We start from the raw sequence: 14326 nt of genomic DNA on the forward strand, positions 1-14326 counted from the left end.
CGTTTTTGCCACGAAGCATGCAGTATGCAGTCTTTCGGGCAACGTAGTCCCCTCTCAGTGCATGTAACTTGCCGCCCGTGTCCTGTGCTTCACAATACATCGACACTCGATTAATTTCGTAGACTGGGCGCTATAACAGTCATTTGTATCAGTGTTATCGTCATTCAGGGGGAAATACAGAACACGCACTTCGCTTCTGTGAAATGATGTCAGGGCAATATACGAACGACGAATGTCAAAGCACCCTGACTGTTGTTGTCATACAAAGCGGAACATAACCACTTGTTGCAAAGTGATATCATACTGTATTAGGTCTCGACTGACTTTCAAACCTGGAATCCACGTGAAGTCTTTTTTATATAAAAGAATGGCGCAGAAGGCATAAAAATGCAACAATTTGCCTGAACTGTCGTATTTTGGTTTGAATTCCGTGACTCCATTTACAAAAATTACACTAACAAAATTGTCAGCGATGGAAGACTAAGATCTGCTGTGTGAGGAAATTTCTTTTGCATGCTTTGATTATAATTTACTAAAAATCTGCATTTGTTGAGAAAATGACGCATTTTTGAAGTGGTCATGGACGCAAATACCGGTATTTTCTGTAAATTTGTCAGTATTAAAACTTTGTTTGTCAGTAAAATACTTATCATGAATTGAACTTCATTTGCTATTTCGACTGAACATTTCTGATATAAATACCCTAGACACTTGACACCAAACATATTTTTATTTCTAAAATACCTGATGAAGCTCTAATGTAGAGCGAAACGTTACGATATAAATAAACATCACGTGATCAAAGACAGAAACAAAACAGTGGATCAATTAAAGTGACTCCAGATCTCAAAAAGCCAAGCCTATACTCATTGACTTGCAATATCATGACAATGGATCGTTCATTGAAGTTGAAAACGGGAAGAAGGGTAATCTTATCACAGACCGTTACTTTATTAGACATTGAATATTACGTCATACAGATAACGATGTTAAAGTACGTAGTTGTCCTCCACTGTAAGGACTAATATTTCACATATACTGCATGCCTTGTCAATGTCATGTCCTGTCCTATTTTAAGTGACCATGTATGAGTACTACTTGATTGACGAATCTTCCATGATGTTTCTAATGTTAAACATATCATTATGTTTCCTGATTAGAGTTGGGAAAGGTTATCACGAGCCAGCACATCGTCGTGTTGCCAGTACAGAAATCATGGAAAGGATGATCACACCAAATTAAAAAGAAATCTCGTGGAGAGCTTTGACAATTTTGACAACTTCTCTGTGAACAAGTTTTCAAGGTGGCTTCAAAACCGAAAGTATCATTGATAGAAATCGATCGAAAAATGTCTTTGATATTAAGTCTATGTTGCACAACATGTCATCCGTTGTTTGTACACAAATTGGAAGATTCTGAATTCCAAAATAAGTTTCTCTATTAAGATATTTTAGGAAATGGAAATGTTCATTGATTTTATTCTTCTATTATTTATTTGATATGTTTTAAGAACGTCTCAAGGGTTCAATATCTGCCTCACGTGGTTTCTGTGTTGCCATAGTGACGCGATAAATCAATGTAAAATTTCAATCACAGGTGCGTGTCGTAGGATTCTTGATTTCCGCAAGACATAAGGCTACTTCGTAGATGTAGCAATTCTTCAGTTTTCTTACCGAGAACAAATCACAAAAGATGAGCAGTTTAGCACCGATGACGAAACAAACAAAAGCGATATATAATCCCGACTTACAAAATTAATTTCACTTAAAGTATAGATAAAAGGTTTTACCATGGCGATAACACACTCAATTTGGAAAATATCTAATTAAGTGTCATTACCTGGTGTTACTGGTTAAACATTGTTCGTGTATTTAAATAAGACATAGCCAAATTGTCTTAACTTTATAATTCCATAACAAATGGAGAACAGAATATTTATTGACTGGGAATGATTGTACTGTTTCGGAGGAGCATTCACATTGTCAAAATCTTGGTCATTCCTTCTATCTTTTTGTCGATGTTTCTAGTACTCAAAACTGTCTTACCTTCCTGTACAACTCTGCCAGGTCTCTTGTATCCTTTGTGTCACCAGAGTGCGATGAACTCGATATGTGGATGATACTGGTGGTCAGAGACTCGGGCTCTTTGTTCAGAAGTAGAATCTACCGATATAAGTAAATAATGTAGTTTAACCGTCTACAACAATGAAACATTGATAAATCACATGAATCAATTAGAATCATAATAGAGATTGATATTTCATCTTTGTTCAACAATTCCTAGTGGAATTAAGGAGCAAAAATATTTCCCACGTCAATAATTATTTCACACATTTTATTTTAGCGGGCTATATTCGCTGTAAAGTAGATTCCCGTTATCATGTTTATGTAGTATTTGCTTTTACTCACAATAGCTGCAGACACAAAAATGAAAAAGGGTAAGAAGTTCATTACATTATTACTGCAATAACGTGTGAAATACAAAACTCATACTTTTGGTACAAACACCAGTGATAATATCGCTGTATTGACGATGATAATGGCCGATGTCAGGAAGGTAAACGTAAACGTGACGTCATTTCCTTTCAGATAGAGAACCGGAAGTACGATTGTGCAGGTAACGAAGACTGTATAGATGGATAGTGCGATGTAAGTACCTTGGATGAATGAAAAAGAAAAATGAAAATATGTTCAAGGAATTTAGATTCATATTACTTGCACAAGTAGATGTCGTGATCGTTTTGTTTTATTCAAAGCTGTCTCAAGCATCTTTATCACACGCTTAGGCTGCGTTCACAAAAAAAGGGGGCTGGAGGAATTGAGGGGGTTCGAAAGTCTTTGGGGTAGTAGAGGGGACTTGAAAGTTTTGCCCTGCCTGTGGGGGCCTGAAAATGTATTGTTCCCTTTTACTTTTACATTTTCCCATTCCACGTCGGTTTGGTAGGTAATTCAATAAATACTAATGCCATGCAATTGTTCTAATGTTAGTAATAATAAAATAAAGTCTAGAGCAATTTGTCAAATTTTATAACTTTTATCTCGAAAAAATCTAAACGTATGATATTTTCGTTACAAAAGTGGGCCTAGTGACGGGGCAGAAGCTGCGACTGTTGATATTTTTTCAATATTTCTTAGTATTTATTTGGTGGACTTGGTATTGAGGGGAAATCCGAAAAAAAATTAAATCACGAGTCCTCCAGCACTCGCCCTCACCGTTATTTGTGAACGCAGGCTTGCAATACGTTCCCTCACAAATCACACCTAGCATATCAAACACTGAGAGGCGGCGTTACAGTTCTCATAGATGGTACCTTCTACCACATTTTTGTAGAAATGCAAGCGAACAAAGCAAAAACATTGCGTGTCTTACTAGGTCGATGCTTGATTATAGAACAATATAAGAGAAAAACTGAGAAAAATCAACTATTTTGGCGCACATATCTCTCACTCGAGTTTCACGCATCATTAGGCACATAAATTTTGTCTGTCTAAGTACGATGAATGAAACTTGAGAAACGGACATCATGATGTGAATATAAAGAGAGCAGCATTCGTTTGCATCTTCACATCTGAAATGTTTACAATATCTGTATTTACATATCTAATAAAATACTTTTAGTAACGTCATCGACAAATATTCCATGAAAAAAATGGATCACTGGGAAATGTATAAGGAAATTAATGATGGCGTGCCAGTGATCTCCATGGCAAGAAAAAACCCAACAACACGAAAAGATCGTCGGTGTTCGCACATGATATATACTCACTGTCATTGAGTTGTGTCAGAGAGACCCGTCTTGTCTCCCAGGCAAGAAATACGCCCCACAGAAGTATAAAGCCTTTGTAGCAATATAAGGCAATGGAAAAATAGAGTGAATATCTGGAAGAACAGTGATAGATTTCAGGAACCAAATAGATCTCCAATTCAGGATTGGTCTCGTCAAACTGGAATAGAATAGAATATAGCGTGGCGAAATGAGACCATATTTTACGTCAGAAAAATGTAGATCTTTACCGTGTCTTTTTACACGAGTTTTTACATTTTAATGTGTCTCCTGCTTTATTATTTATTCGATCGCATTGTTTTTGTTTATTTGTTTTAGAGCGATAAAGCTAAAGACTTCATCTTGTCATTAAGCGTATCATCCACTGGCAATGGATAAAAGTACGCGTTATATCTACCCCCTTCAAACTGACAGCCACGACTAGAAAAAACCTATGGAGGTTTTCCTTGGTTTCTATTGATAGCCTAAACACACCCCTTTTATATCATGTCGACATATTCATTATTGACCCTGATTCAAGGTAAGACTATTCAATACTTACAACTAGTTCAAGGTAAGACTATTCAATACTTACAACTAGTTCAAGGTAAGACTATTCAATACTTACAACTAGTTCAAGGTAAGACTATTCAATACTTACAACTAGTTCAAGGTAAGACTATTCAATACTTACAACTAGTTCAAGGTAAGACTATTCAATACTTACAACTAGTTCAAGGTAAGACTATTCAATACTTACAACTAGTTCAAGGTAAGACTATTCAATACTTACAACTAGTTCAAGGTAAGACTATTCAATACTTACAACTAGTTCAAGGTAGGACTATTCAATACTTACAACTAGTTCAAGGTAGGACTATTCAATACTTACAACTAGTTCAAGGTAGGACTATTCAATACTTACAACTAGTTCAAGGTAAGACTATTCAATTCTTACAACTAGTTCAAGCTAGGATATTTCAACTTTTACCACTGGGTTAAACGTAGGACTATAATTTAATATATGTCATTGTTCAAGGTTGGACTATCCAATAGTTGCCACTGGGTCAAGGTGGGGCTATTCAATATTTACAACTTATTCAGGGTAGGACTATGCAATACTTACCACTGGTTCAAGGTGGGCCTTTACTATTTGCATATCATCCAAAATAATCCATAGAACGAATATAACGATGTCGACAAACACTAGAAGAATAATTCCACCAATGAGTTTACTGTCCGGCAAATTCTGAAAAAAACGTGGTATACCAAAAAAAATGTTTCATTAAATGCTGCTTTGACCATTTATCGGTTACATTCAAATGTTGAAATTATATCGTTATGTGTTAAGAATATATGCTTGTCTATTCTGCTGGCCTACCACTGGACATGATACGTACACTTTGGAGATAGAAATATGATGGGATGAAATGCAGTGTATCACGTTGTGATGTGGTCAGGAAAATTTTTTAAAGAAATCTCAAATTTTAGAACACCAATTTGTCATAACAAAAGAGACGTAAAAGCAAAATACCAGGTAAAAAGCCTCTATGGAGCCTGGATATTTCTTGGAATAAACGATCCTACACATGTAACTTAAACATCATTTAGTTCCCTCAACTGCTTTCGTCTTGCACGCGGACAAAAATGTACATTTTGAAAGCAGAATCTGTCGTACGGCAAGAAGACCCTAACTTATTTCATAGCTAATTCTGTCTCTAATGATAATAATATTTTCATATGCAACACTTGTAAATCTGTAAGAGATAAAAAGCGCAGATATCGTCAAGAAGAATTTTTCACAAATTTTGAAGCAAATGTGTAGTCTTGTCAAAGAAAACGACGTCTACAGTAGCTTTTTCTAATCGTTTTTTTTTTTTCAAATTTCTGTCGCGGGATTCTTGCGAGACATCAACACAATATTTGCACGGACCCTCATGAAAAAAACTCTATAGAATTCGCTTCATCATTATTCAATGAGAACGAGTCATTTGAAAAACCTGTGTCTTGTTAGCAATACAGACGTTAAAGCTAAGGCGTACTAATAATGTTCAGAAACAAAAATTGACATTTCAATCCTAGCCTATCAACCTGCAATATTACCTACCTTTATTTGCCGTGTCATTATAATTATTTCAATTTCAGGTTGAAAGCGATTGAAAAGTGTCACATGATTTTTGCAAATCACCAAGGAGTGTGTATGCATACGGCGACATAAAGAGAGATAATACGTTGATTTACAATGGAATCTGCCTTAATTTACCACTCCATTTTTTCACAATTCGTGAAAGTAAATTCCACTCACCTAAGAGCAAAAGCATTGAAATTTTGCGCTGCAATTTTTGACAGATAGAGATATTGTTAATTGGCGTAAACCAAAGGAGAGATGTGTGTTTGCCCAACTGGTAATGATTAGTGGTTTCTCTGATTAGTGTAATTGTGTATGCTGGGACAGATATAGAAATCTAATGGACAGCAGTAGCAGGCATTCCAACAAACAATGTTCAAATAGAAATTAGCTGTTACCTACGGTCATCTTCATCTTAGTCAAAGCTTCATTGAATATGACGTGGATTCGATATGTTTTCATGAACAGCGCACCAAAGCTCAGTGAAAGTCCGACACTAAGCAGTATGATACGAATCTAGTGTAAAGAGAGTGATACTCGATGAAAGGTCTCTTAAATATTCTATGAATCTCACATAAAAGTCCCCTAACTATCACCAAATACAGCTGGTTCTGATAACGACAAACTAAAGCTTCCAGACTTGTTCCTTCGTCTCTGATTTTGAAAATGCATAGTAGCCATACTTATCGATTCTGATGTTGCCATTCTTTGTAGGAGGTACACAAGGTTCACCGTTCTCGACAATGACATTGTCAATGCCCTTTAATATAAGACATTAAAGTTGGGCATGCTCAGGTGAATGACAATGAATGTCATGGAAGTTATTGACCAGCTTACCCAGCAAGATGCAAGTAATAGTTGTACATTAGTTGATACACCAATGTCAATTCCGAACATAAAAACGCCAGCATACAGTAAAAGACAGCCAACAGCGGTGAAATTGTTCAGTGGGGGACTGGAAATTTTGATGGCTCTAAAAGACAAAGGCAAAGATTACGACATTGATCAGATTAAACATCAATGAGTAACGATGTAATAATTTCTTTAAACATTAAGTATTCTTAACCGGTATATTTAAGAGAAGGAAGGTGAACATTTTGGAAAATATTTTTCACAAATTGGAAATAGAGTTTGTAAGTTAAAAACACAGCACACGGTCGCTATAGAATACGACTCTGTGAATGTTTCATGTCAATGAATGCATAATATGATCATCATGACTGAGATGTTTCCACTGTTGTAGAATAGAGCAAACTTACTTAGTATTTCTGTAGGCAATGTTGATCACTAACATGGCAACGGCCGTCAAGCAACCACATCCAGCTATAGAACCACATTATTAGACGATGAACTCGTGACATCGACTCAGGTGTATTTATCAACGTAATGCCATCGACAGGAGGGTTACCGCCATCTGAGGAGAAAAAGTGATTGCAGCTTGACTGGAAGTGCGTAGACAGTGTTGTCATAGGATTCATGGATGAGAGATGACGAAATGGGAAACTACAAGAATCAGTCTGAAGTCTGACAATCATCGGTGTCACCGTTGCCTGAGATATTCCTAAACGCACGATACGATATTTTCTTACTGTCATGGAAATGCACGCATTGTACATGTACTCATGTGAAATTGTTTGAGACCGAACATTTGAGCAAGGATAATCCGCTGTATTCTAAAACATTTAACAATGTAAACTATCTGTTAGATGACGTCACCTTAAATATGGAGACGTCATCGTGTACTGAATTGTTCCGCAGTACGTACATCCCCTCGACGTGCATCTAAACTCTGATCACGTAGAGTTAGGACTAGATTTTTTACTCATAACTTGACAATACTTCTTATTTACAGCTTGTGTGGGTTTATTTTGAGACCTGTTCACAAACTTCAGTTGTCATAGTCTTGATGTTTTTGAAAAAGCAAAACTTGATTTTTCTCGCAGAGTTGTGAGGAAATCACTGTAATTTGAAAATCAAATCGATAAACTTTGAGCGATTTTGCTTGTGTAATACAAATATTTTGCACATCGAGACTACTTTCTACTCTTTACCATGGGAGAGGACAGATTGAAGTTTTAATGTTCATAGAATTAGCAAACATTCAAAACTTTGATTTTTGAGTCGCTAATTACTTTTACGAATGACACTGCAAGTAAAGTATCAAAGGGAAAATTGAAGTTATAACATTAATTATAATTAATTCAAAATATCGTATGAAATGATTTGTCACTTGCCTAGCCACTGAACTCCTGAATACCAGTCAATAATGCCAAGGTCATTTTTGTATTTGCCAATTGTTGTGACGTTGCCCCCTAAAGGATGTCAAATAAAACCAAAAAGAAAAACATACATATTCAAATATTGCACACAATCTCAATGTCTTCTTAAAAGGCCGTGAACGAAGTGACTCTATTGTATCATGTGACGTCATTTGTTCTTTGAAACCTATATCGTTGCTCATAATTGAGTTTGAGTTGTATTGATCGGGTTTCTAGACAAAAGCTAAATATGGTACACACCAACAGCGTTCGTAAAGACCTAGTAAGCTGTTGAAGTCAATCAACTATAGATGTCATAACACAAACCAACCTCGATATTGTTCAATTCCAACATTGCTTTGTCGGCTGTACCGTTCATCAAATTTCACTTTACCCTGCAATCAAATTGTGTAACCACTGTAATTATTTATTGAAGTTTCAATCACTTTTCCGAAAAAGACTTGCCAATTCGTTACTGTGGACAATAGACTTGATATAGACTTGATATAGACTCATTTGAAATATCGAATAGCCTGGTGATTGCAAAGACTAAGGCCAACTGAATTATACATTCCATGATTTATTCAAAATTACATCAAAATCGGTACCTTTCATGTTCTATGTCATTTTCATGAGAGTAGTGTTTTTTGATTTCGTCAACTCAGAAGTGTATCAAGGATCAGGCAGAATTACAGCCATGCAAATCTCTATTCATTATTTTAAGCGCTTCAAGTTGTTTTCCGTCACAGTGATGAGAAATAATTACCGATGCTCCGGTAAAGTCGAGTTTCATGATTTCCTGTAGAAGTAAGTAAGCCATGTCTTCATTATCGTAGGTGAAATCTTCCAGTCTTCGCCTTGGCGTTTGTTGGCTAAGTAGACTTAAGGAAGCGTTCATTGCTAACGCCATAACCATGATAGCATCATAAGACAAAGTCAAGTCCATGTTGATTTGCATTATTGATGCAATAAACTGTTTTTGTGAAGTCGATGGTTTCTGCAGAGTAGATGAGACATTAAAAATGCATGTACATTCACTGTTCCCTGAAATTTGACATTAAAATCCTCGGCTGAATATCTGAAATATTGTAACGATGCAAACTGTTAAAGGATATCAAAACTCTAAGCTTATGGAATGCCAACGTAAAAATATGCAAGAGTACATATTGGTAGGCATTTGGCACGACGTGTATGACGTTTGTAGCATTCTAGTATCATTTAAAAGGACGAGGTATTTTATCAGCTTACCCAACTAACTGAAACAGCTTTTAAAGGAGACGAAAAGACACACATTACGTAAACAGTCAATATCAACGAGCACTGATGCGAGAACCAGGGATGGAAGACGGCCCCTAAAAGTTGTTAAATTGCGTTGCTTGAATATGAAATAGACTAACGTTTGCCCGATGATTCAATAGTTGGACTTGAAATCACAAAGTTGTCATATGGAAATCTTGGCTCTTAAACTTGCATAGGAATCGTTTAACAATTATAAAACTGACATCTTTATTTCGGTTACTTGGCACTTGAATTGTACGAGAACATAGTTAATTAAAATGCTTCACAAGTGCGCCATCTATGCTGCCTGGAACCTACCACACCATTGAAGTCGATCTCGTCCAGATCATCTAAATACGGATCTGCTACAAAACCTATGTAGCCGTCCATGGCTTCTCGCACCTGTTCCCTGTTGCATGGTATAGTTTTCCAATCAAACTTATCCCAGCTATCCCAGCTGAAGTCGTACAGCCATCCAGGAATTATCCAAACATACTTACGACCGTACATACCCTCCAGATAGGCCTTCCAAGAAATTGAGAACAAACTAAGTTTCACCGAATGAAACATTTACATGCTTATCAGATATTTCGATACAGAAAAATAAGCAGTGTCGTATGTTAATGTGTTTGTTTGGTTGTTTGTTTATAAAGAAAAGTCAAATCATAGCATTCGTGAAATGTGAAGACGTCACAAGTGTCATGGCGCAGAGTGTGTTCCCAAATATCTCACCGCAGTGTGGGTTACTGAAACAATTACGCGCGTATAATTTTTTTTCTCGATCTGTAAAGGTAATTAACATTTGTGTTCTAGGCCTCCCTGAAATCTTAATTACACTACGTCTGATACCGCCTTAATACACTTAGCACGTATACAGTCACACGTACGAGGTCACACCTTATTCGCCACGATGTGTATCATGATCTCTCGAGCAGAGAACAATGTAAACGGTCAGGCATGTTTTACCCGTCTTTTGCCATGATCATTTTACTGGTTGATGCAATGGGACTGCAGTCCCTCGACTGTCTGTAGCAAAAGCCAAAATTGAGTTGCATACATGAGTATAAACGCAGAAATTCTAGGTGATCATCCGATTTCACGTCTTTGTGATGACAATGCTACATGAATCTCATTCTCTTGTTAAGGCGATACAATACTTGTAATGATTAGAGACCGCCTAGAACAATTGAACGAAGAATACAAATGTCAATCTAAAACAAGAATGTCGCTAGGTTTGAAATCGCCGTACACCATTGAAATCAGTACTGGTGACTTTATAATAAAAGATATTTCCAGGGAGCCTGTAGCGATGGAGTCCATCAAAAACCCTAATCTGAAGACACCCTAGCTTACTAGTGATCGATGCGAAACGCTGTGTGTCGACTACTCTAAGGTTCTTGGTTTGACATGTGAACGCCTCCGTTGTTACTGACCAAATCTTTATTTCCGTGAACTTTAATCCTGGCACAAATACATGTTGCTTTTTTGTCAGAAACGAACCATTTGGATTCCGAAATCTCGCGTACCCTAACAAGCAAGTGATTTTATTATGATTTCTGTCTTTGCATTATTTCATGTGTTAGAATGTTTTGAATACAGTTTCGAAGATTTGTGTTTATTTGGACTTTGTCGATGACGGGGTAATATATTTTTTCCTTCCATACTTGGCATTGTCTTCTTATTGGTTAACCTGTTCTGTATGTGCTAACATATATGGGAGATACTACTACTTACAAAATTAATACTTTACAAACACATTCTCGATGCTCGCTACAGTCTTCGATGTAGCCTACATGAGATCCAGTTACAGCTGTTGTATTTTATAAAGCAACACACTCTGTAAAGCCGCATAAAGTTCAGCGTAGTCACAGTCATTACTTTGTTTTGCTCATCTTACGGTAGTTTTATCAGCAAATACCGTTATATCGGTATTATGCGGTAAAGGAGACGTTTTATTTTTTTTTAAATAACACAGTCAGCCATCCATGAATCCAAATAAGAGATGTTTTCGATAATATGTATCTGAAAGTGTACTTTACTGGTTAGATCTGTGCTTACGGTGTAGCTTCGATCAGCAACAATCTTACATCGATTTACATTCTAGGCTATTGACAAGACTGCAATGTAATAACCCTTCGATCAATACCTCAACAAAACCTCCTTCGAACACATATCAACATTTTCTGCGAGAACGCCAGCGCCGATCAGAACACCGATGACGATCGCGACTTGAAAAGATATTATCATTGCACATTTTGTGCGTTGAAAATGTTCACACAAGTAGAAACACGCGTACGGTAGACTGAATGTGTGTTCATGATTGCGTTGATTTCTCTGTCAGATACTAGCTATGCAAGCAGGCCTGCAGCATGTATGGAAGCTATGCAAGCAGGCCTGCAGCATGTATGGAAGCACAGATCATAGATAAAGCTGAGTAGTTTATCGTTCATGACACTGGATTAACTGAAGCGTGAATCACTGGTCTGAGTTTGTATGCAACGTTCACTAAAGCCCTATAGCATTCTACAAAGATTCAGAATTGCCCGACATCTCTCCCAGCACACACTGTTATGACAGAGGAGTATTTACCGAGGATATACAAATGACTTGCACACGCTAATTCGCAAAATACACATATCAACGGTGACAACTTGAAGTGTCTGTGGATTGAATGCAGTCACTTGATCGTACATGCTTCAAAATATTCAGTCAAAAGCTCAATCTACAATCTATCAATTACAGTCATTGATGTACCAACCTGACAGAATACGGTAAAGGTTTCTTCCATGTAGGCCAAGAGGAAAATAATTCTAGCGTCGTGTCTCTGCATAAAGCAAGCATAATTACGATAGGTTGGAGCTAGCGCTAACTTTACAAATCCTAACGCTAACAATATGGATTTGCATTCTTATACTCGGTGAGTTGACCCGAGAATTCAATTACCTCCCCTATTCTGACAGTTCGTTCGCTCACCATTCATCACGTTACGCAGACTGGGGAGGACTGTCATTCGTTTCGATAATCTCATATATCGATATTGTGAAAAGACACTTAAACTAAAGGCCTGGCTTGACTCCATGTGATCTACAATTAACTACTTTAATCTGCGTTGACCCTTTAAGCTTTTTTGGTACATTTTGCCACCCATGCCATCTGTAGAAATGAGTTTGATTTGAAATGATGACAACTACAGCATTCTTATTCAACATCCATTAATGCACACGCAAGCAGGAAATCGTTGTTCTACCTGTGAAAATTAAATACTGACCTTTAAACTTTGAACCTGTAAACTTGGGTCATGGGATATTGATTCCATCGTTAAGATATCTATTTCTTCATCAGTCAGTAATTGTACTAGATTCTTCATATTCTACATCGACAAGAGAAACCAATGAACTGTAAATGCTTAGTCCATGTCACGCTTGTAAAATTTCTTATTTGACAAAGTTACTTTCATTTTAAGAGCAAAACATCAGCACGTAACAAGGCAAGACTTGTGTAAATCTTCCTAAACACTTGAATACATATTGACTGAATATACTCACACTGTTGTACGTAAGAGAAAGACGTATTCACTGAAATTTCTCGCAAAAACAAATTTATTTCAATTGCATCGATTTTTGTTACTTCCCTAGGAAATGACATAAATGCTATAATGTACTACGTTGTAGATTGCCATGGTGACAGATGTCGATGACATGGTATACATGTGCGTACACCATATAATTGATTAGATACGCCCCCTTGCCTTTGCCACCAATGCTATTTGTCTTGAAAAGTTATGTTTGAAAGCTCTGGATTTTACTCATCGTCCAGATTGATCGTTTATGAAAAGCTGACATCTGTTGATTGAATGGACGAATAACCAATAGTTTTATCGACACAAATGACAGTAAATTGCACTTCATTGCCGTCTGAAGTGCGCTGAGAAAGCGCAGTTTCTTTAAAAGAATAAATATTGAGGAAAAATGAAATCATGTGTGTAACGTAAACGGTCGGAGTGAATTTTTAGTTAGAGTGAGTTCAAGCGAAATATTTCAAAAGCTGCGCTTTACCCGGTCATCGTATAACCCTTTACAGTTCATTGGTGATGAGTAGACTGTCTTATTACTTTGTAATAAGGGCGAGGGCTTCTTGCAATGTGGCTTGTTCAACAGACACGCTCACAACAATTTGGAAAATCCAAAGCAACATCTTTGAAAGAATGAATACACAAATAAGGAGAAGCAGAAGTAAGAGCATTTAATTTTTGTCTATCCAAAGTTTTATTGCTACACAATTTGAACACGAGTTTCGACTCCATCTGAAACCTCTGACCCGTAATCAACATGTCACCTCTCGACTTTGTACAATGCTCTGTGACATTATTTCCTCCTGTGCTGTCTAAGCTAGTATAAGCACACACTAGCTGTGTACTTACAATATATCATTGGATCACAAACCCTATGTGTATAGAGCGAAGACCATCATCTAATGCATGTTGGGTAGTTCTATACAACATGCCGAAGAACCTACTTGGACTGATAAGAGATAGCAGCGTTAAACGTACTGATCTTACAACTATCAACTCTGCTTCACTTTGAGTTTTGTTTTAACTTTTTTCCTGTGACCATGTGGTACTTTGTTGTCGTCACAAATGTAAGAACATTTATATCTTGGCTTATTTTAACACCATCCGATCAACTTTCAACGATAGACCATCACTTTGGCACAATAAGACTGCATTCACAAATATGGGACAGGGCTGCTGTAGGAATCGCTATTGAAATCTTAATTCGTTTCAGACCCCTCAATACCTTAAAAAGATTTTAAATCCTTTCCCTCTAGATTATCAAAAATGTTAAAATCCCCCTAATTTATATGGCCAAACATTTACTAAGCCAACAATATTAAACTAAA

General features: G+C 36.8%; 1 protein-coding gene across 1 annotated transcript in view; it reads right to left on the reverse strand.

Moving 5' to 3' along the window:
• Nucleotides 1-930: 930 nt before the first annotated feature.
• LOC139126378 (gamma-aminobutyric acid type B receptor subunit 2-like) overlaps nucleotides 931-14326 on the reverse strand; it is a 35484-nt gene continuing 22088 nt past the window's right edge. The window contains exons 5-18 of the mRNA XM_070692445.1: nucleotides 12696-12797; nucleotides 12186-12251; nucleotides 9746-9952; nucleotides 8916-9146; nucleotides 8481-8544; nucleotides 8126-8203; nucleotides 7151-7305; nucleotides 6729-6864; nucleotides 6294-6407; nucleotides 4890-5012; nucleotides 3767-3944; nucleotides 2493-2656; nucleotides 2046-2162; nucleotides 931-1668 (exon numbers count right to left, since the gene is read on the reverse strand). Of these exons, the coding sequence (XP_070548546.1) occupies nucleotides 1591-1668; nucleotides 2046-2162; nucleotides 2493-2656; nucleotides 3767-3944; nucleotides 4890-5012; nucleotides 6294-6407; nucleotides 6729-6864; nucleotides 7151-7185 (945 nt within the window). The 5' untranslated portion in view covers nucleotides 7186-7305; nucleotides 8126-8203; nucleotides 8481-8544; ... (2 more) ...; nucleotides 12186-12251; nucleotides 12696-12797 and the 3' untranslated portion in view covers nucleotides 931-1590. The remainder of the gene's footprint in view (nucleotides 1669-2045; nucleotides 2163-2492; nucleotides 2657-3766; nucleotides 3945-4889; nucleotides 5013-6293; nucleotides 6408-6728; nucleotides 6865-7150; nucleotides 7306-8125; nucleotides 8204-8480; nucleotides 8545-8915; nucleotides 9147-9745; nucleotides 9953-12185; nucleotides 12252-12695; nucleotides 12798-14326) is intronic.

Source organism: Ptychodera flava (genome assembly GCF_041260155.1).
Source record: "Ptychodera flava strain L36383 chromosome 3 unlocalized genomic scaffold, AS_Pfla_20210202 Scaffold_27__1_contigs__length_13241970_pilon, whole genome shotgun sequence".
Taxonomy (NCBI): domain Eukaryota; kingdom Metazoa; phylum Hemichordata; class Enteropneusta; family Ptychoderidae; genus Ptychodera; species Ptychodera flava.